Genomic DNA, 23,225 nt, shown 5'->3' with positions numbered 1-23,225 from the left:
TAGCCTTTTAGTTGCCAAAGTCTTTCATTCTTTCTTAGAATAAACCTTTATGGCAATGTTGCATCTTTGTGCCTGTGTACTTCTCCATTTGCTTGTGTCACTAAAGCTGGTCAACAGGAGTGCCAGTGTCAACAGGATGTGACAGAGTCAGCTGCCATAGTAGCCTGCGGTGTGTGGAGAGCAATCATATTTGGCAAGAGTGGGATTACGAGTTTCATGTAACTAACAGCTAGGTCACCACCAAATGACTGTTGAACTGATTAGTTGAACTGCGACATTTCTTAACATTGCCACGACAGTGCATTTGGTATAGCAGAGACTGCCTATTGGGGCTGAAACATCTGGCTTGGATTCAGGCAAGAACCAACTTAGATCTAGATTTTCGATAGCAGCCTGATTTGGAGAATAAGGAAGAAAGTAACATTTGTGTTGGTGTTGATTACTGTTGATTCAATAAAGACTGATGCTTTTTTTTCCTGAAGAATCAGATTTGTAGGAGATGAATTGCATCTGCACTACAGAGTATGCCACTTGGTGTTCATGCGTCTGCATTTCAGTTGAGGATATGATTTTTCTGAACATAGGCATAAACTACATTTGCATTGAACTGCTTTATCACCGCCACTCTACCATGCATTTGCTACAGTTTTGTATGAAAGCCAACATTTTTATTATAATTGCATGTATTCAGAATAACATGTTTTGCATATTTTAAGTCCCAAATTTTTTTAGTGCGATGCCAAAACTGTTAATATCAGTGCTAGTGTTCCAAAAATTTTTAAACAACATCCTCTGGATTTGCTGTGTTTAAATTAGCAATGTATACTTACCTATGAAACCATTTACACAGGTTACTTCAGTTCATGCCCTTCCCTAAAACAAAAAAAAGTTTCAAGACGACTTTTTGTTGGAAAGTATTAAATGTTTAATTTCCTTTTGCCATAGTGGATGTAGAATAGTCCATTTATCTTCATTAAGGCATATAGCTTTAAAACTTGTGGCTTTGCTGCTTGTGAGTTATGGATGCATGCCCTCACTTGTCAAGATAAATGTATTATACTGTAGTTCTCTCCCCTCCCAGTATGGATGTTGAAGTTGTACAGCAGATTTGACCACAAATAAGCAATTCTCTAAGGATAGAGAAGTAAAATGCACATACTCCTAGGAATATATTTTCCAGAGCTAAAATTGACATTTTATAAATAATTTCCATGTTGCAAACTTCAAACTCACAATCACAGCAATTCAGTGGTATGCATTTGGCATGAGTCAGTTTCAGTTCTTAGTGCTTTTCATTGGAAATGGCATAAAAAGTAAGATTTCTTTTAATTTTTTATGTTGTGGGCTTACAGGGGACAGAAGATGTTCTTCACTTGTAGTTGTCTAACAGTGCATGGCAGCATAAATAACGAAATGGTCATAAACCATAGCTGCACTTCTCAGGTCACATGTTCCATTTCATTTTTAAAGAATCTAGAAGCAAACTAAGCAGTCGATAACAGGTCAGTTGCAGGTGATAAAAGATATTTTAGATGGGACATTACTTCTTTTTCCACACCTGGCAGAACCACATTATATCTTTTGCAGAGTTTTCTTTAAGCACTGGCATATTTGTTCACAAACATATGGCATAAACAATGCATTGCTATTTGAGTTTAAAGGATACAATACATTTTTAAAGATAGTCACCATATGTGATAGAATCTTCAGTGGAAAAAATATTGATGCTAGAAAAAAATTGTAATTAAAATAAGAAAGACCGGCTTACTTCTTACAGAACTTCGTCATTAAAATATGGTAGACCTGGACCTATGTGTTTCTTTAAATCTGATTTGTAGATTTGGTATTGGAGGAATTTAATAGAATCATGACTGTAAACTACTCTCAAATTTCTCTCGAATTTTTTCAAACAGAGGCAAAGTTTTGAAGACTGCTTTAGAAAAAGTGGTAATCCACCTGGAGCACGTTGTCGGAAGAAGCTAAAACAAATCTGGCTGCTGAACATTCTAAATTTTTAATCATGACATTATTTTTAATAACTATGCACAGATTAGAAAAGGCCAGATTTTTATCTAGTTACCAGTTGAGGAATCCAGCACTTGTGAGTAGCCATGAATCATACTAATTATAGCTGTCCTCAAATTTATAAAGTACACTGAGGATAATTATAAATTTTGTTTCTGGAAGTCCATTATGCAGTCTCTGTTGTGCTTCGTGACCCCGGGGAAATGCTTGAAAAATGCTGTATAGTTATTGTTTTCCAGATTATTATGCTTTTTTGAAGCTAAGACAGATGTACAAAAAGATGCAGTTTTTATTTTGTATTGGCAGCTTCCAAATATTTAGTATCTATTTCCAAGAGCTGCAATTAGTAAAGCATCCATGGTACTGAAATCCACACATCCCACAAGCTAATTATATTTGCAAGGTCAGATTGAATACATATTTTCAGAAAAATAAAGGGTTATATAAATGTGTCTTCTACTTGGCTGTTATATCACAGTTTGTTGATCTGGAGTATAATGTGTACAATTCACAAATTTGTCTGATAACAGAAAGTGGTGTGTGATTGTGTTTATTTTACTAACCAGTATATTCACAGCAATCACTTCCAAATATCTCTCCAGTAAAGATGTGTTAATTACAAAACAGACAAGGTCTTCTATTATATTAAAGCTACTAACAAGAAGACAGCAGGAATCACACATGTAAATAGCATCATCAACCCCTATTTTAGTCCTCTGTTTTGATCTGTGAGTTGCGCATAGACCAAAGGTGCTATTAAAGACTCAGTATATGAAATAGGCAGCATTATATGAACAAAATTTATTCAACAAGAAAACAGACCTTTAACATGAATTTAACAAGCCCGAGAAATTATAAACTCTCATATGCTGCAGATTCATGCAGTGATAATAAACAAAAAAGGAAAGTAAGAGGTTTCCTTAAGCTAGCCAAACTGCTAATGGTTTTGTTATAAGCTGTCTGCTGTTGAAATGACCTCTGAAAAGTCTGAAGACACTTGTACTTGGAGAAATTAAATGGTCAGAGTGGTGGAAGAGCTGCGCTGTGGAATTGCATTTGAAAAACATCTTACCTTATTTCTGGAAAATATCCCAATGCCACAGACTTTTCTTTAACTTTTTATGTCTTTACAGAAAGAGAATTTAGCATGAAGATTGAAAACTGTGGTTTTTGCTAACACATTGCAAGATGCATTAGATAATTGAAGTGCAGTGACAGCTTAAAAATTTTGGATGAGACATACTGACTTCTTCGTGAAATTCTGAGTAGCAAACTGGGGGTTTGTGCTGCTTTTAATTAAATCTTAGAGGTTCCTTATTTGATAATACTATCTCTAAAGTTTCCATTGCAAAATACCCAGTGACCACGTTGCCGTCACCTGACTGCATCACGCTGTACTTCAAAATACACAAACATAGCAAGTTGACTTCAGCTCCACGCACGTCCAAGAGCTTGCCCACCGGGGTTCTTTTCTCTATTCTTACTGTGGCGTAATTAACACCTAGTTCACCCATTGCTCATTAGTACACTGGACATTAATGAGTCTATTTATTTTATGTAATCCTTTAAAGGAGGAACTGATTTGTTCTGGCCTTGAAGAAAGCAATTACATTTTGTAGAAGACAATATATAGGATTTGTTGTTGTGTTTATGCTTTTATTGCGTATTAGGTCTAAATTTAGCCTCCAGGTTGTTGAGCATGTTAGTTTCTTTAAGATGGTTGCTATAGTGATAGCACCAAATTCCTTTAATCTTAGTGTAGTTAAAGTATTTAGTTACCATTGGTCGTCATAGTGCAGCTGAGATGGGAAATATCATCCGTGCGCATTGCTCTGCCCTTCTAGATTACAAGAATTATGATTTTATCCCTGTCCAAAGTGTGGAGTTTGTGATTTCAGTTCTTCACACGGCTTTGTTATGCTGCCTGGCTGAGGCGGCGCTGGTCGCTCTGTCTGGAGAGGCCATGAGGCCTGCATGGCGTGGCACTGTGCTGCTCTGCTAGCCTTTCTTGCTCCACAGAGTGAGTTACTTGCTTGATTTTTTTTCCCTGTTATCTAGCTTGTCTCAGGAGGCCTGCAGTGTGGATTTTTTTTTCCTTCGCTTGACTTTTTAATTTATACTGCATGTTTGTTATGGTTGGGCATTTCCAGGTGTTCATAAATTGGAGCATCTGTTTAAAATGGAACACAGAATGTAAATAAAATAGCTTGTCATGAGAATTCTAAGATACTTGAAAAATCTGATAGTAATAAGAGGAAAAATACATTTATTTTATGTCAATGAGATATATATAAGCTATTGAGAGTTAAGTGTTTTTAAAAATAATTTTGTATTATTAATATAATATGGCTTGCATTTGCTGCATATTAAGTGTAATTTGGCTTGATTATTGTTCAGAAATGGATTATCACTGCTAACTCACATTAATTGGGTCACAACCTAATATTTTTAATATAAAATTATTTCATACACTTTCTATAGGGTATTTTAATCCTCGATATATGCAGATAGGTTTGGCAAGGCAGCTGAGAGGCCACCCAGTAGGCTGTAGTGGTAGTGAGTGGTAATGAGTTCATAGGCTTTTTAAGTTTACAATTTGATAAATATTTTGTGATAAATACTTTCTTAGTAATTTTATATAAACATTAATTACCTTAATAATTATAATCCTAACAAACTTTGTATGTATTTTGTTACTATTTGTGTTAATCAAGAGGAAAGTATTAGGACAGTGGGGGAAACCCAATGTCACCTCTCTGCAGACTTTCGATAGGAGACAGTGGTTGATTTCTTGTTGGTTCATCACAAAAGATTTAGTTCAGCTCCTAATTTCTCAAAATATCAGACCAGTCCTATAAATGTATCTGTTGTTGACCAGCCCATAGTATGGGAGAGAATAAAAATGATTGCAGTGAAAGCAGCTGAGATTAAAACTATTTAGCTTGGAGGACTGGAATAACTCTTCGATGCTAGGCAGAAAAGATGCCTGCAAAGACTGGCAAGAGCTATTTATGTGGCTGCGTGGTGCTGCATATGTCCTCAGGCCCAATTAGAAGACCAGGGCCTGGACGAGAATGGTTAGCTTGTAATGGCAAGTGCATGGTGAGAGTGACTTTGTGTGTGTATTGTTGATATGTCCTCAGCTCCATCCTATCTGGTGTAGATGTTGGATAGGTAATTGGATTTTATTCTATGGGCCATGAAATACGATCTCCAAATATTTTCATAGACAAATTCAGCACCGGACAAAATAAAAATCAGTGGTAAATTTACTTTATTTGCAAAGATATGGCACTAAATAATACCTACTGTGTACCTTTAAATCATGAATGACCTTGGTTTTCATATACTCTATTTTTTACTCCTGAGCATGACACTGACAAGGACTTTTTAATCCATCAGACAGTTTATAGACCCTTTCGTAGTCACAAGAAGCAAAAAGCATCTGACTAGAAGGGAATACATGGGGCAAGTTCCTTGCTAGCTATAATTTTCTTGTCATTTCAAGTATTGTGGTAGTATAATTGATGTGACAGGACTGGGCTTTAGACTTGGTCCCTTAGCTTGTGCTCACTTTCAGTTTTAGTCTCTCTCTGTCATTCACTATGACTGGATAAGATTTAGGTGACAAACATATGCATACCTTTGAAGATTAAGAGTAAACGTACATAAAAATTCATTATCTGATTATATAATGTGTATAAAACTTGCAGCTCCGTGGAAAAGATAGTAATTGGTGTCACCTTACAATACAAGGTAGTGTAGTGTGCGGATAGCATAGCCAGCAGGAGGCCCTTTTTTATTAATATTATAATTAAATGATTTTCTGGAAAAAGGCCAAAAACAGATGAGAGTTGATTGTGCCTTGTCCACTGTTGCTTGGCACTATTAGTTGCATTTTCTAAAAAGAATTGACTTGACATCTTGTTTTTACAGGTTGTTATTGATGCCTTCAGATTGATCAATGCTAATATGATGGTCTTGGGACATGAACCAAGACAAACAACTTCAAATCTGGGTCACTTAAACAAGCCTTCTATCCAGGTAAAACCAGTGTTGATAATCCTGTAAATTGCAGGACCTTTTCAGCAGTTTGGGGGGAAGGTGCCTAAAAACAGTAAGCTCCAAGTTGTTTATTGTTCTCTTTATAGCATTTTTCTGCATGCCTTTAAAAGTGATGTGAATCATCAATGGAGTTATATATACGAAGAGTTCAAAACTGAGCCCTAGATTAGCTAGAAAAGTGTGAATTCCTGTATAATTATTTACTGCAAAGGTTAAAGCATAGATTTGTTGAAATACAAACTTCTAAAAGTAACAGTTGATACCGTACCATGTGACATGAGATAGGTAGATATTAACCATATTCAGTATTGTAATTTAATTTAAAACTTCCTTATTAACCTGTCTCAGCTTTCTTAAATTATTCTGGAACAAATTATGGAAAAAATTATTTTCAGTAATAATATTGCCTTCCTGCTGCATGCATGTGCACATTGTTGTGTAACATGCGATCTAGATTTAACCTTGCATTGTGTCTTAAAAAATTCATCTCTGATTGTGGTACAATACAGTAATTTGCTGGGAAAAAAAAAAAGGTGGAATAGGAGATTCAGTAGATCAATAAGTCGTTTGATTGGTTGTTTCAGCTATAACATTTCCTTTGAGAATGTTGTCATATTTCTTTGTAACCGTTTGTGAAACTCAGCATTCAGAGTTTGAATTCTAAAGGTAACAGTTTCACTAGTAAGACAAAAATGTTGATCTTGAATGAAGCAAACCAATGTTTCAAGATATAGCTTCTCATCTGAAGCACGTATTCCCTAGAGTAATTTAATGCTTTTTTTTCCTGTGTCATTCTTCTGCCTCAATGTCTTTTGGCTTTTTCTCTTCAGAAAACTTTTTCCCCATACTGTGCGTTCTGAAAGGCATGTGTACTTGCAGCCATGTTTCTAGATTCCTTCTCTTTTGGTCCTTTATTTAATAAAAGCAATATCTTCTAGATAAGCATCTTAGAAAAATGACGTGATAGTCATGATAGAACTGACAGAGGGGCTAAACTTCTGCTGCGAGAAATGACCTTTGGGAGACTAGATCACCACGCTCTTAGCTTTCAAAAGATCGACTGATTTTTATTATGCTTTGCAAGCCTCTATTATTAAAATAAATGAAACCAGATAATTAAACAAGATTGTTGTGTTTTACTTTTGATTTTTGAATTGGCAGTAATAGTGAACAATAATAAGTATGAAATAACCAGTTGATACCTTGATTGGGTATGGACAAGCCCATGCTTGCTTCTTTCAGGTTAATATCCTAACTGGGCTTTTCCGGATCATGTGTAATGACTTCCCTTGTAAACCCCAGAAGTATTGTTAAGCTTCATTATTTTAAGATCACTGTCACTACACTATGGCATATTTAGGCCATGGGAGTTTTGGGTTTCCATTGTTAGAGTATGTTTTGTTATTTTTTTTTGCAAGTTGGCAGTGAGCTGTTGCAATGTCACCGCTGAGCTAAAAGCCATAGTTTGTTCTTAATGCACAGCCCCTTTTTTTCCCCGCAAGGACTCAGTTTAGTCTTGCTTTTATTCTAAGGTCATTTATAAAATTCTGAGCTGGTTGAGCTCAACAGCAAACAACATTGATTTCAGCTGTGCCACAATTTCTATGTCTTTCTCTAGCAGCGATTTTAAGATATTCCTTAAAAAGTTAGAAATAAGTACACTACATGGCTTGGCTTCATCCTTTTTTGTTGTTGTTTTTTTTTCCCCTATTTTCTTTTGTGACAAGCTTTTTTACTTGTTCTCTGTCTGTGCATCCAATTTGTAAGGCTTGTAGGAATGGTGGTTCCCATTTGAAACAATGCACGAAGAGCAGAGTTCACTTTAGAATGTAAAGCGAGTGTTTATTTTATTGGCTTCAGTTTAAGCTGTTGCATTTGCCAAATCACAACTTCTGCTCAGGATTAAAGTAGAACAGTTGTTCACCTTTTACCTTTGCCCATTCTATAAAGGAATGGTTTGGGAGAATGGAAGGAAAGCTGGAGAAAATAAGGCATTTGTCAAATCTTATGTATTGTAGGAGATTTGCAAAACTCCCACAATATCTACAACTGTTTTTAAAACAAAACAAACACGTATGCAGCAATTTGGATTAAGGAAATGGCGGTGGAAACTATTTATTGCTAACTTCTGCCATAAAGTACTTTATTGATGATAAAATCTGTACTTAATAATTCTAATTCTAATCAGTAATACGAGTAGTGGTTATCCTGAACTATTAATTCTTGTAAATGTGATCAGTTATTTTTTTTAAGTCTACGTGTGTTTGCAAAAGAAATGTGTTAAAAATGCGTGTCTGAGAACATTTTCAGCTTTCATCCAGATAATTTTGGAATGCTGAAATATTAAGTTGCATAAGATGCAAATGCACATTCATTCTGGATTGCTCTAAAGAATATATTTAAACATAGATAGGTGGAACAATTGAAACATAAGAAATATTTGTGATTTATCTGTTTTCTAAATCTGTGCTTTGTATGTAAAGTTTTAATTGAAAATAGAAAATTATAGTTTTGCTGAGGATTTATCACAGCATTTTTTAAAACCCTGCTGCACCAAATACTAATCCAAATCACTCTTAAGTCACAAATTAAAAAAAAATGTAATCCACATGAACAAAATAGAAGATGGTATATCGCCTCATCTCAGTCACTCCGATTATAAAGTTTAAAGACAAGTTTGGCGAGAGTGTAATTATAATGAGACAGGGTATTTTTGTATTTAAAATTAAAAAAATGAGGTTTAGTATCTAGGATGAATGTGATGCGCGTAGTCAGCATTATTTTGTTTGTAACAGAAAGAGATGTGTTTTAGTAGAAATGATACCTAAATTTATTGAGTGAGGTAAGATCTGAAGGAAAGATCTGTGCATATATATCTCTCAAATATTTGCCGGCAGTTATCGCTTTTTCTTATGATGGATGGGTGTTACTGCACAGAATAAGTCCAGTTTTAAATAGAGGAAGTATAACTATCAGTTAATGGACTTTGAAAGAGAGAAGTAGGAATGGGTACATTTACTGGAAGTGATGTTTGAAGATGGCTGTGTTTTAATGAACTCTTCTAATAAGTCTTCATTTCAGTGGTGGGTAATTTTTATGCAAACTTTTCCCTGAACTTTACAGGCACTAATTCATGGACTAAACAGACATTACTATTCCATCACTATCAACTACAGGAAGAATGAACTAGAACAGAAGGTAATTATTTTAGCTTTTATTCAAAGAACAAAGAACACTGCACAAACTACACAGAATTTGTGAATTCTAATTTTAATTGCTGATTCTTTCAGGAGTTGTTTCAACTCTTCTGCAGTTCATGGCTTTTCTTTTAGAAAGCACTTAGATATGTACTAATGTCAATGAAACCTTCCAAAAACACATTCTAATATTAGTGTAAGGATTTTTATAACATTTGTGTCCATGTTTTATGGAAAGTCCTCATGCTGTTCTCCACGCTTAACAGGTTTGTGCAAAGTTGATTTACCATTGGTGTAGGCTGCAAGACATACTAGCTGCTTTAGTATTTTCAGGCTGGAATTCCAGAAGCTGGAAGACTGTATTTTCTAAAATAAAATTGTATGACCAAGGAGTCTCAGGTTTTTATTGGCTGTAATCACTTCAACAGAAGGTGCTTCCAGTTGGCGTGAATAGATCTCCTGAAGACACCACTGAGTATCTGGAAGGCAGCGATGTCCTGCTTTTCTTCACATGTTTACAGAAAAAGTATTATTCAGTAACTGAGAAAAAATGTTGTCTTTTACTTTTGTATCAAAATTCCCCAATCACAAATAAAATCCTCTAGCTTAACAGTCTCAGCCAGGAGAACAAACAGGAAAAAGTCTTATTTATCATCTACATAAGTTAATTCTTGAAAAACCAGGTTCTAGGGCTCAGTTACGACTACATGTTTATGGCTGTGTTGCCATGAATAGTTGGATTTCATGATGCAACAGTCGGAATAGTTGTCTTATTTTCTACTTTTAGAGAGCTAGAAGTAATAAAAAGAGAATATACTTGCAAGACTGCACTATTACACAGGAGAGTTACTGATTCAAATGCACTAGCTGTCTTGGGAAATGCCTATAGAGCATCCAGAGGCCACTGTTTCCATTAAAATACAACTTCTTATCTGAAGTTCTTAGTGTGTCTTTGGTTTAATGGTCTACGCGTGTATGTATTCTTCTACATTGCAAGTAGGAGAACAATCGTGACTGAGTTACGGAAACTTTAGTCTGTGAGGCAGCGAGTTATTTCTACCTCGGTCTCCTAAGGCAGGTTTGGATGTTAAAACACCCTCATGGTGCTGGTGATCTGTTACTTCCATCTGTAGAAAGAAAAGTACATGCTTCATCTATTAGATGAGGAGCCCATCACACAAAGCCATACTTTAAAATCCAGATAGCCTCGCTAAACTATCCATATGCAGTTTGCCCACAACTCCTTCTGTCAGTAACTAAGATCTTGCTAATAAGAATTATGACACTTTCAGTTTGGTTCATATGTTCAAAAGCCAGGTTTCTTCGGAAGGAGTACATTGGATGAAATAGCTTCTTTCTTTCCTTCAGGTAATGGCAGCTGCAGGGTTTGTGGATTCTTAAAGACCTCTGTAATGAATGCTTGCAAATTAAAGGCAAGCTGAAACTGTTTGCTGAAGTAATCCTCCCTACAGTCATTGAGTGTGCAGAACTGAAAAATAGGCTTTCCTTACGGATGAAAATCAGGAAATTGCCTTTGTAGCTCTTTCTTCACTTTTTCACGGATGTCAGAATGTTATCAGAGAGCCAGGCACATTTCAGATATTTCTAATAGTCCCTGCTTTTATCGCCATCAAAAATCTGCTTCATTTTGTCATTTTTTTAAGGCTCTTTACTTTGTAGGAGGACAAACAAAAGTCATGCTTTGGTTGCTTTTGAAGTTCTTTTCTTCACAACTGTAGCAGCTGCTTGTATACGGTTCAGGATAATCAGTTAAGCCTAAATGAATACCTCATACATTTAGTCAAAGCATTAAAATATTTTTTTCAAATTTGACACAGGCCAGAAGCTTCAAGTGTTCTTTACGTGGCTGGTAAAATATTCACTTTCCTGCTACTTCTTCAGCAATGCACTTGTGTGTACTCAGCCTCCAGCAAAACCACTAAATTACAAAAGCAGCGTTCCTGTCAGTGTAGATGTGACCCTGGTTTCTGCACTTCATTTTCATTTTTAGGCTTCAAAAATTTTTGGTCTTTGAAAAGGTATCGGAAATCTATTGTCTGCTTTAGTGGAATATTTGATTATTGTATTTCCTTAGACATTGCAAGATCAATACTTTTTATTACACTCTTAGTGTACTGTAAATTAGACATTGCCATAGTATTTGAATGTAGTTTATGATGCATGCTCTAAACAGGTTTTATTTTGCAGATGTTGCTAAATTTGCATAAGAAGAGCTGGATGGAAGGTTTGACACTTCAGGACTACAGTGAACACTGCAAACTCAATGAAACTGTTGTGAAGGAGATGTTAGAATTAGCTAAGAATTATAACAAGGTATCAATTTCCCATAATTATGTAATTGTAATGTTTATAAAGAAATTTATTGCTTGATTTCAGAAGCGAGAAGGTGATTATCGTAAGCCTTATTCAAAATGAATTGTAAAAGATTAGCCTATAAGAACAAAGAAATTGTTGGAGGAATTCTTTGGACCTTGGTGATTATTAAAATGCTATGATACATCTTCAGGCGTTGTCACCAAGTTTTTGCCCCAGCTAAGCAAAATGTTTAATTATGTGTTTCCCTTTGGAATGTGAGTAATTATGTTAATTTTGTACTTGGTGAAAAGAATCTCAGATTCCTGCAGTTCAAAATAAAATTGTGCTCTTCATTCCTTCAGCTAAGATCTAATTGGCCAGACTTCAGAATAGCGAAAGAAAGGTTGTTTATTGGTATCATTACAGTAGATACGCAGATAGTAAATATTTAGAACTCGTTCTAGAGCCTAATTTCATGTTCTTTTTAGAGAAAGAAATTGTTATTGGGGTTCTATGAAAGAAGAATCAGTTATCTGTACTGCTTTAATTCTGGCCTTTAGGCTTCTTTTCTAAATATTAGATATCAACAACCATTCCAGAAGTAGTACGCTTGTCAGTCATTATCGATGAGTGCTATTTTTTTCTGAAATCATGTAAGAAGCCCTTAAAAGTAAAATTCAGTATTACACTCATAGGTAAGTTAGTGGATTTTCATAAAACAGATGCTGTGTTTGAAGGCAACAGAATATGATAAAAATGTATCGGTGACTTTAAGCACTATAAAATATACTTGTGATCGAACCTCTAGTAGTTGAAACAATGTAGGCAACATTCTTTTTCCTTTTTGCTGTACTAGTTTAACTGTCTTTTATCTTAAACTATCAATACTCCTCACTTAGCATTTTTGCTTAAAAAGATTTGTGAATACATTTTGCTTATCTGACAATAAAACTATTCATGAGTATTTGCCTTGATCTTTTGCGCTAACACTTGGTAATTAAACCTATGTCTGCTGAAAAGCTGAAGTACCTTTCTTTTTGACTTTCTAAAATGTGTTGCCGTTTGATTTTTTTTTTTTTTTTTTTGTGAAAGAGAAGTATATTTGAGAATCTTGTGGCTTGGGGAAAAAGTAAATGAAATCTGAAACACTGACCTTTTCTGTGTTTCGTTCACAGGCTGTTGAAGAAGAGGATAAGATGACACCTGAACAGCTGGCAATAAAAAATGTTGGCAAGCAGGTGAGGTGCGATGAATTAGAGGTGGAATGATACGCTTCCTTCATTCTAAATATTAATTTTCTTACATGTGCGTAGGTGATTTTATTTCTACATGCAAGATATTCTCAGCTCTCCAAGTAATGAATTTATTTTTGCTGAAGATTGTTGTGTAGGGAACAAGGCTTTTGGCCTTAGGTAATCTTTAGAATATCTGCAAGTCACGTTCTGTATATATTTGTATTAGATGCTGAGGAGCGCTGTTGAGATTTGGTAGTTTTTCCTTTCCATTCTCCTTTCCAAGGAGATGCACAAAGATATCCTTATCTGTTGTACTGTCAGAGAGGTCAAAACCACGAAGGCTTTTAAAGAACAGCAATATTGAAAAAAGATGAGAGTGTAGTTTATACCTTATTGTGGCTAAAGAGCCAGCTCACCCCATCCTTGTTCATAAGCACGCTGTCAATGCAGAGCTCCAATACGCACGTATGCAAGTAAGCTGCATTGCTCTGTATCGCCATTGAAGTGAAACAGTTTAGATCCGTAACTGAAACTGAAAACATCTATTCAAATTGTTCTATCACTTTACAATGTCATGATGTAGAGGACTTCGCAGAAAAATACTTACAAATATGATTTTAACTTAAAAGTCAAGGAAATGTACTTCGGAAAAAGAGGAGAAATGAGCAAAACAAGTTGGTAAGAGATTGTGTTCAAAATTCAAGAAAGGCAATGGAAACAAGAAATAGCTTTATAAGTGCACAGTATACCCTTGAAGAACCTGTATTTATTATATTGCTAATAGCAGAAGATTTTAAAGGATTCTGGATTGCTCTTATGTGTCAGCTTCTAGCAGCTATGTCATAACACATCTACACAATTGTTCAGTCACTCATGTATTTCTGTAGCATTCAGAACAATAGAGTTTATGCTCACCTACATACGTAAATGTATATATTAAAACATGTAACAAGGGTTGTATTTTAAGAGCTTTGATGTCATCTCAAACGTGATTTGAGATTCGCTCATCTTTTAAATCACTACACATATAAGGGGAAAAAAAATCTGTTTTGATAGAGTTCTTTATAAAGAAAAGCCATTATTTTTCCTGATAAAATTACTAAGTAATTTCCATGTGGTTTTATTTCTCTGCAACTTATATAGAAAATTTTGTAAACAGACAGCTGCTCACAATAGGTATGTCATCTTACTTGGATGCATAATTTGTAGGAGCAGAGAGTACTGGAGATCTACATGATCTTTGAATTATTTAAGAAAGATATCTTACATTTTATGGCATTCTTCACACTGATTTTCTAGTTCACATTTATGTAAACTGAAATGGGTTCATTAGATTTTGACAACAATTCCTTTTAAGTACTAGTTAAAATTCCCGCATATGATTGCCTTCCATATTTTCTTTATGCACAAGAAGGTGACAATGCTGCAATGAAGTTTAAGTTTTGAAAATGTGCCTGATAATGTTGCAGCACTTTCAGATTAATTACTTAATCTCATTTCTGAAAAAGTTTATGAATGTGGTCAAATTTTTAACCCCAGAATAATCGAATTATTCTATGCGAATGCCCACAAGTGCCCACTCAATTGAGCAATAGTGTGGAAGGATGTGTATCTTGAGAATGCTGCTCAGGTTTAGCGTTGCATTTTTCATAACTTTGAACACCTCGTTGTGCATTTCTGTTTATGTTTTATGGCTATTTGTATGCTAATTTTCTCACAGTCTATACTGACACTCAAAGACTTTACAGGATTAGGCTGCGCTTTTGCACGAATATCCGAAAACAAATTGCAGGGTACCAGAACTGAGAAGGTGAATTCCACATGTTGTGTTTTGTCCTTAAAACTCGCAGCTGTCATGCTTACTCTTCAGAGGCTGTATAGGAATGCAGCTTCTAAACCTAGCCTCAGTTTCTCTGAGTGATGGTATGGACTGAGCAATTTCAGAATTTCCATATGATAGGTCTGGTTAGAAAGGAACAGTTTGGAGCATCACCGGCCTCTTAACTTGCAGTGGTTTTACACAGAAATGAAGTAGTTGAAAGCGTTCACAGACACATTTTACTCATTTCTCTTATGGCATCCTTTGTGTTTCAGGACCCCAAACGTCATTTAGAAGAGCATGTGGATGTGCTGATGACTTCAAACATTGTCCAGTGTTTAGCTGCTATGTTGGATACAGTTGTATTTAAATAACCCATTTCCTGTTTGTGATGCTTTCTGTGTATATTTGTTTATTGTTTCTAATACTCACAAACAGAGGCTGTTGGGGCTATATTTGGTTAAACAGAGACATCTGACTTCATTTGCAGTCTAAGTGCAGCTCTCTAACACCCTCCAGTCTCTAATTGTGCAGTTGCTTCGGTTTCCTTACATCAGGGTCTTTACAGATTCCAAAGCAATTCAAGAACACAATGTGGGCAAAAGTGTATTAAATTTTCATTTAATATTTGGGGGGAAAAAATCAGTAGTACATATATATTTTGATTGTTGCAACACAATAAAAATACATTTACAAGCCTGTCTTAAGTTTTGGAAGACCTTCTTTGTGAAAGAGTGGGGGGAATTAATGTAGGAAAAGTGCTGGTGAAATGCATTTCTACCCACTGTAGCACTACTGAGATAGTAGTTGCTAGGACAGCAAAAAATTCTCTAATGAAATTTGGATCCCATTGATTGCCAAATATTCTTTTTGAGATTGAAAAAAAAAAAGGTATTCGCACTGAATTCCAAGGCTACACAAAAACCAAAATGCTGAAAATTATGATAACAGCTCCCTTTCAATAGTATTCAAACTGCAATATCCACAGAAGACAACTGACCTTAAGAAAATGCATTCAGTTATGCTGATAACTGATTCACACAACGCTCACCAGTGGTGTCATAAATAGCAGTATTCTGAGAATGAACGCTAAAGTGGCAGAGGCTGCTCTAAGGTTGTAGGAACCTCTTCCTTCCTGTGAAAGAGGAGCTACGTGAGATGCCCATATGTATAAATACAAGGGAAGAGTCCCAACTGGAATATGACATTTGAAACCCTTTTCACGGACTGGAGAGGGAAACGATTCCCGCAGGGCAGGTGGGTTGGCTGCTTGGTTTAAGGCAGACAAAGCCAAACACCAGGCTTAGGGAGTGACTCTGGGTTTGGGCAGGGGCTGGGGCTGGGGGGTTGGTTGAATTTTAAGTGTTGGAGGTGATTAGGCTGCTTTGAGCCTTTTGTCTGGTGGAAGTGTTCTCTTTGTGTGTCACTCATTCGCAATTTTTTAACTGCTGGAATTTTTTAAAAACTGTAGCAGTTGTGGCAGGTGAGTATTTTAAAACTCCTAGATGCATCTCTTTTTTTTCTTTTAAAGGATTTTTTTTCAGTTTGTTTTTGACTATTTACATGATAAACAAATAGACCCTAAAATTATGTCTTATTTCCCACGTGGTGCCCAAGAATTTTCTATTTATTTTTTCATTACCATTCAAACGTTCTTCTGTTGTTTGGAATTTCTTATTTAGGCCTTTAACTATTTTCAAGTAGCTCTCTCTCCAAGTATATTTAGCATGCATTTACTTCAGAGGGAAACATGTAGATTTTTGCAGCTGCCCTCCTTATGGCCTTCCCTCTGCCCCCACAGTAGGCAGCAGAACATGGAGACAGCAAGCCACATTTGCCTGCAGTGAAGATCAGTGGAAGTGCTCTCTGGCCATCCGCTGGGGAAGGCTTATGTGGGCTATGCCCTTGTCCCACGTGTGCCCCCCGCTGCACTGGGAGGGACACGGCTACTGGGGGTCGGGGTAACGTGGTGCTGCAGAATGGGGGGAGCTCCTGCGGTGCTCTATGTAACATGCGTGTAAGGCCAGGGCAAGCAGGCAGCCAAACCTGCAAGTTGTGCACATTCTAAATTTATTTTGACAAATGTACGTCTTACAGAGGGTGGCTGAAGAGAGTCATGGAGATGCAGATCCCCTGCAGCACGAGCTTGTGCTGCAGTACCCTTCTTTCCATCCAGTCCCCAGTTTCACTTGCAAGCACGATTTTCCATTTACTGAGATGTTTCATGAATAATCGAAAAGCTGTTTTTCGGGGCATCTTTCCTCATTTTTATCCAGTGCTTTAGGAGCTACACAGAGGATTTGGAAGAGTGCATGTGTGCGTGCGGTAACCTGAAAGGCAGCCTCCTGTCCGCAGCCCAGAGGAAGAGGTCTGCGAGCAGCTGCCTTCAGAGCCTGCAGCCGCAGCCCTTCATTAGCAGCCTGACCCCTCGTCACCTGTATCAGTGAACCTCTCCTCCTGTCTGTGACGGTTCTGGAGCACCACCTGCCATTGCATCGTCTCCCCATTATACCAGTTTAGGAGTTGTGCACTGAGGATTTTTGGCATACATTAACACTTCCATGTGATTGGCAGTACACCACTGAATTCATTGCAGCTCTGCATGTGTATGGGGGTAGCGACACAATTCAAAGCTGCATTTCCTGGGGTCGAGCTGTGTTTCAACACAGCTCCTGCCTATGTATCCATAGGCACTTTGCACTGGGGTTGAGCAGAGAAATGCAAAAGCGGGCACGTGGGTGAAACGGGTCAGGGGCAGAATTAGGGCTGAGAGCGATAAAGCACCAAATGGGGAAGGCGCAGTACAGAAAGTTGCCTATGCCATACCACCAGACTGAGCAAACACCTGCTTATTGCTTCATACATGATTTCGTTAGAATAAATTCCACGCAGAGTGTGCAGAATAGCTTCTCTGAAACACCAACCACTGGGAATAACTAATTGCTGAGCAACTCCCAAACGGCTGCGAGAGGTGGGAGTCTGAACCTGCCCCGTAATGGGTCACAGTGCTACCGGCGCACTCCGGGCTGAGTGCGTGTGTGAAGTTGCAGCCGGTGTGCTTCTGGCAGTGGTGTGGCCCTGGCTGCGTTAGCCGGGAGTGGAATTGGAAGCTGGTGTCAATTGGGAAGAGAGGTGATCGGTGGCATCCCTGAGGTCCAAGGCGCTAAGGGGAAAACAGTAAGAAAAATTAACCAAGAGTGCTCCCCTCCGGGGCAATAATAATAATATGGACGCGAGCGGGGCTTTTAAAAGCTCTTCAGATCGCCCAGGGAGGGCAGCGGCCGCACCGCGGGCCCCAGCGGCTCCTCCGCGGCCTTCCCCGGGCCGACCCCGCCTCTCCGCCCCGAGGGCCCGGGCGACTCCGCGCGGCGGCCCGGCGGGAGGAGGCCGTGCGCTGCCGCGAGGCGCCGAGCCCCGGTGGCAACGCGCTAGCGAAGCTCTCCCTGCCCTCGCAGTGCTGTGTGCGGAACCGAGTCGCTGAGGGGAAACAGCAGCGAGCGGCACGAGCCCCGGGAGCAGGAGCGGATGGCTAGACGCCTTCCACGCTGTTTTGCTGATAATCCTCGGCATTACAGCGCCCCGGTATTTATTTCCCACGGAACCCGAGAACACGCGGCGGACGCCTCGGGGCAGCCGGGCTGCGCGGTTCTCGCTACTCCCCAACTTGGGGCCGAGCCCCGGGGCCCGGCGGCCGCCCCTGCACGCAGGGCGCGGGCACGCGGCGTTGGGGCAGCGCGGGGCCGTGGGGCTGCGTTCCAGTCGCGGTCGAAAAATAAAATAAATGCGGGAAAGGTCACAGAATAACGAGCTCTCACAGCAAACACGCTCTTCCCTTCCCCCTTCGCCTTCCTTGTATCTCACAATAAAATCATCTCCTTCAATTTGCCATGATCGTCGCGACCGGGAGCCAGGTGATTATCCTAATTAATGTCTATCTAATTAAATTACTGTCAGCGGTTAACCAATGGCAGGAGCCGTTTCATCCTCTCCACAAGCAGCGAGATCAAAAGTGAGTCTTTCCTGATTGCTGCATAGTGTCAATTGGCCAATCTCTTCTCCCAGGGAAGAAAAAAAAAAAAAAAAAGAAAAAAAAAAGTAAATCAAACGTTTGGGAAGCATTTGGTGGATGAAGTGCTTTCTGCCTACCGAGGGTCCCAGGATGTCTCGCTTCTGGTAGCGAGCAGCCCTCAGCTCCAGGGACGGAAGGGTTATTGCTGCGGTGCAGAGCGATGCAGCTGGAGCATTGTCTTTCTCCCTCTATCATGCTCTCCAAGAAATTTCTCAATGTGAGCAGCAGTTACCCACACGCAGGCGGATCCGAGCTTGCCTTGCATGATCATCCCATTATCTCGACCACTGACAACCTGGAGAGAAGTTCACCTTTGAAAAAAATTACCAGGGGGATGACGAATCAGTCAGATACAGACAATTTTCCCGACTCCAAGGACACACCAGGGGACGTCCAGAGAAATAAACTCTCTCCCGTCTTGGACGGGGTCTCCGAGCTTCGTCACAGTTTCGATGGATCTGCCGCAGATCGCTATCTGCTCTCTCAGTCCAGCCAGCCCCAGTCTGCTGCCTCCGCGCCCAGTGCCATGTTCCCCTACCCCGGCCAGCACGGACCCGCTCACCCGGCCTTCTCCATCGCCAGCCCCAGCCGCTACATGGCTCACCACCCCGTCATCACCAACGGCGCCTATAACAGCCTCCTGTCCAACTCCTCGCCGCAGGGCTACCCGGCACCGGGCTACCCCTACCCCCAACAGTACGGCCATTCCTACCAGGGCGCCCCGTTCTACCAGTTCTCCTCCGCCCAGCCGGGGCTGGTGCCGGGCAAGGCGCAGGTCTACCTGTGCAACAGGCCGCTCTGGCTGAAATTCCACCGGCACCAGACGGAGATGATCATCACCAAGCAGGGCAGGTAAGCCGCCGCCGCCGCCGCGCGGAGCCGCCGCGGGAGCCGCCCGCCGCCACCGCCCCGGGGGAGCCGCCGGGACCCGGGCAGCCCCGCGCCCTTCCCCACGCACAGCGCTGAGCCCCGGGCACGGACCGGCACCGGGATTTTATTCCCCGCTCGCTGCCGAGAGCTGCGAGGACGGCACAGCGGGACGGCTCCTCCGCGGGCGCGCGTTGCCGCTTGCTTTCTTTTTTCCTTCTTCTTTTTTTTTTTTTGCTTTTTTTTCCCTTTTTTTTTTTTATAGGCGCATGTTCCCTTTCCTAAGTTTTAATATTTCTGGTCTCGACCCCACGGCTCACTACAATATTTTTGTGGATGTAATTTTGGCGGATCCCAACCACTGGAGATTTCAGGGAGGCAAATGGGTTCCTTGCGGCAAGGCGGACACCAATGTACAAGGCAAGTTTCTCCAATTAACACTTTTCCCGACACATATGTAGGTGAGAACGATTAATTAAAGCCTTTGTGCGCTGGTTCGCACGAGGAAGGGCCAGTGATGCTTTGAGAAAGGAGAGGGTGGAGGAGAAAGCGGCGGGCGATGGGAAGCGCGGTGCGAGCGGTGCCGCGGGGATCGGCGCTGCCCGCGCGGGGGCTCCGCGCTGTGCGGGCCCGGTGCGAGCCGCGATGCCGCTCTGTCGTTCTGCCCAGGGAACCGCGTGTACATGCACCCCGACTCCCCCAACACGGGAGCGCACTGGATGCGCCAGGAGATCTCCTTCGGGAAGCTCAAACTTACCAACAATAAAGGAGCATCGAACAACAACGGGCAGGTCAGTGGGGGAACGGCTCCGCTTATTTTTGTTGCCTCGGGCAGAACCCCGCACTCCCCGATCGGACGTGCATATACGTAATTTAATCACGATTTTACGTGACCGCAGCCGGCTGCCGGGGCAGACGCGCTCCGGGCGGGCGGCTGTGGGTCCTTCCCGGCCCTGTCCTTCCCGCTCTGATCCCCGCTTCCCCCCACTCCCGCCCCTGTGCCCGACAGATGGTGGTCCTGCAGTCCCTGCACAAGTACCAGCCCCGCCTGCACGTGGTAGAGGTGAACGAGGACGGCACGGAGGACACCAACCAGCCGGGCAGGGTGCAGACCTTCACCTTCCCCGAGACGCAGTTCATCGCGGTCACCGCCTACCAGAACACCGATGTAAGGCGCTCCCCGCAGGGCACGGCCGCTTCTCCCCCGCTCCGCGCCCTCCGCTTTGCCTTCTCCCGGAGCCCCCCGAGCCCCCGGGGCCGAGCGCGGCGTTCTCCCGTGCCCCGCTCGCAGCAGCTCCGCGGGGCTCCGTTAGCGCGGCCGCGATGAGCGCTCCGCGGCGGCGTCCCCGGTCGCGGTGCCCTGACCGCGCGGCCTCCGGCTCCCGTGTGTTCAACGCGGCGGGAGCTCGCAGCTCTGCCCGCGCCTGGGTTTATTACGGGACGCAGATCAAGTAACGATATTTCTGAAAACACGAGGTCAAATGGGATATTAATCGTAATTCTTAGAACGAAGTAAATCTTAAAATTCCATTTGCGATCTCTGCGGGCGCGTCGCCGCGTTATCTCCGCGCCTTAGCGGCGCTCTGGCCGCCGGAGTGCGGCTCGGTCGGGTCAGAACGCCCGCGGGCGGCAGCGGGGCGGACGTTCCCGCTCTCACTCCGCGCTCTGCTCCCCTTCCCCAGATCACGCAGCTGAAAATCGACCACAATCCCTTCGCTAAAGGCTTCCGGGACAACTACGACACGTAAGTGGCCGCGCCGCGCCTCGGAGCGGCCTCGGGGGCAGCGGGCGGGGGCGGGAGGGCGGCCCGCGGCTCCAGGTGCGCGCTGCGGGGAGGGTGCGGGTGTGGCGGCCGCGTCTGCCTCGTGCGGCTGAGCGCCGGGCGCGCCCGTCCGTTTCGGTACCCGCGAGCTCCGCCATCCCCGCTGCCCAGGGGAGAGTCCCCTCGCCCCGCGCTACTCTGGGATCACCGTGCGGGGCTTTCCCAGAGGCCTGGCGGCCTTCGGCCCGGAGGGCCTTCCCCTTTTTTGTAGGGAAAAACTCGACGGGGCGTCGCTGCAAAGGAGCCGGGGGGAGGGGGAAGCTCGATGTTGTCTCGCACGTTGGATTTGTTTAAGGGCCAAGTTTATTTTGGATAAGAAATTCCAGGAGGCGTGGAGGGTTAATTAAAGCACAGTTTTAGCCTGAATTAAATACAGATAGTAGTTATTCATCCATTAAAGTTTTTATAATCGCAAATTGCAGCCCAGCATGGGAGAATTATATATAGGCCACGCAGGGATGCGTCTGGTTCTGCGTTTCCTACAGTAGGTGTTTAAAGATTAGCTTAATTTAAACTCCGTAAAATGTTGATGGTTCGTCTGTGACTCTCAGTAATAAGTGTTAAGCAGCCGCCACAATCCCGTCGGCTGCCCGCGCTGCTCGCCGCAGTGGCCGTGCCGGGCCGTGCCGCCTGTTGCGTTCGTGGCGGGAGCGGCGGGTGTGCGGCACAGCAGCCCTCGGGGCTCGGACGCGGAGCCCAGCGCTCGGGGATCCCTGCTCAGAGCGGGGCCGAGGGGAGCGCGGCAGCTCCCGCTGAGGGCGTGGGGCCCGTGAGGCGCCCGTCCGCGCCCGGGCCGCGGTGGCTGGCACCCAGCTCTGTCCCCTTCTCTCCCGCAGGATCTACACGGGCTGCGACATGGACCGGCTGACGCCTTCCCCCAACGACTCGCCCCGCTCGCAGATCGTGCCCGGGGCCCGCTACGCCATGGCCGGCTCCTTCCTCCAGGACCAGTTCGTGAGTAACTACGCCAAGTCCCGCTTCCACCCCGGGGCAGGAGCCGGCCCGGGACCCGGCGCCGACCGCAGCGTGCCCCACACCAACGGGCTGCTCTCCCCACAGCAAGCCGAGGACCCGGGGGCCCCCTCGCCGCAGCGCTGGTTCGTCGCCCCCGCCAACAACCGCCTCGACTTCGCCGCCTCCGCCTACGACACGGCCACCGACTTCGCCGGCAACGCGGCCACGCTGCTCTCCTACGCGGCGGCCGGCGTCAAGGCGCTGCCTCTGCAGGCGGCCGGCTGCGCGGGGCGGCCGCTGGGCTACTACGCCGACCCGTCGGGCTGGGGGGCCCGCAGCCCCCCGCAGTACTGCAGCAAGTCGGGCTCCGTGCTCTCCTGCTGGCCCAACAGCGCGGCGGCGGCGCGCATGGCGGCCGGCAACCCCTACCTGGGGGAGGAGGCGGAGAGCCTGGCTCCCGAGCGCTCCCCGCTGCCGGGCGCCGAGGACTCCAAGCCCAAAGATTTGTCCGACTCTAGCTGGATCGAGACGCCGTCGTCCATTAAGTCCATCGATTCCACCGATTCTGGGATTTACGAGCAGGCCAAAAGGAGGCGGATCTCCCCCTCGGACACCCCGGTGTCCGAGAGCTCCTCGCCCCTCAAGAGCGAGGTTCTCACCCAGCGGGACTGCGATAAGACCTGCGCCAAGGACATCGGCTACTACGGCTTCTATTCGCACAGCTAGGCCCGGCCCGGCCCCGCCGCCGTTTTGCACAAGAACCTCTCCGCGGTTAGCGCACTGACCCCCGCCCCCAGCTGCCCCGTCCTCCCCGGCCCGGCCCGGCCCGGCAGGGAGGGAGGCAGAGCCGCCGCCG

At 43.1% G+C, this 23,225-nt stretch overlaps 2 protein-coding genes across 2 annotated transcripts in view; both read left to right on the top strand.

Moving 5' to 3' along the window:
- PSMD14 (proteasome 26S subunit, non-ATPase 14) overlaps positions 1-15,364 on the top strand; it is a 46,623-nt gene extending 31,259 nt beyond the window's left edge. The window contains exons 8-12 of the mRNA XM_021399090.1: positions 5,962-6,069; positions 9,214-9,288; positions 11,496-11,621; positions 12,779-12,841; positions 14,933-15,364. Of these exons, the coding sequence (XP_021254765.1) occupies positions 5,962-6,069; positions 9,214-9,288; positions 11,496-11,621; positions 12,779-12,841; positions 14,933-15,031 (471 nt within the window). The 3' untranslated portion in view covers positions 15,032-15,364. The remainder of the gene's footprint in view (positions 1-5,961; positions 6,070-9,213; positions 9,289-11,495; positions 11,622-12,778; positions 12,842-14,932) is intronic.
- TBR1 (T-box, brain 1) lies at positions 18,810-23,168 on the top strand. The gene is made up of 6 exons (XM_021399623.1): positions 18,810-19,578; positions 19,859-20,013; positions 20,263-20,384; positions 20,603-20,761; positions 21,276-21,337; positions 22,252-23,168. Exons 1-6 carry the CDS (start codon positions 18,887-18,889, stop codon positions 23,093-23,095), a joined length of 2,034 nt encoding a protein of 677 aa, XP_021255298.1. The 5' UTR covers positions 18,810-18,886; the 3' UTR covers positions 23,096-23,168.

The sequence above is a fragment of the Numida meleagris genome, chromosome 5 (genome assembly GCF_002078875.1).
Source record: "Numida meleagris isolate 19003 breed g44 Domestic line chromosome 5, NumMel1.0, whole genome shotgun sequence".
Classification (NCBI taxonomy): domain Eukaryota; kingdom Metazoa; phylum Chordata; class Aves; order Galliformes; family Numididae; genus Numida; species Numida meleagris.
The sequence above is the reverse complement of the archived record's forward strand: the minus strand, read 5'-3'. Positions and strand labels throughout refer to the sequence as shown.

Excerpts from the sequence above, each read along its gene's own strand:
- TBR1 (XM_021399623.1), top strand. The coding sequence starts at position 18,887 with ATGCAGCTGGAGCATTGTCTTTCTCCCTCTATCATGCTCTCCAAGAAA. Across the intron at positions 20,385-20,602 it reads CATCGAACAACAACGGGCAG|ATGGTGGTCCTGCAGTCCCT; the intron begins GTCAGTGGGGGA and ends TGTGCCCGACAG. Across the intron at positions 21,338-22,251 it reads TTCCGGGACAACTACGACAC|GATCTACACGGGCTGCGACA; the intron begins GTAAGTGGCCGC and ends TCTCTCCCGCAG.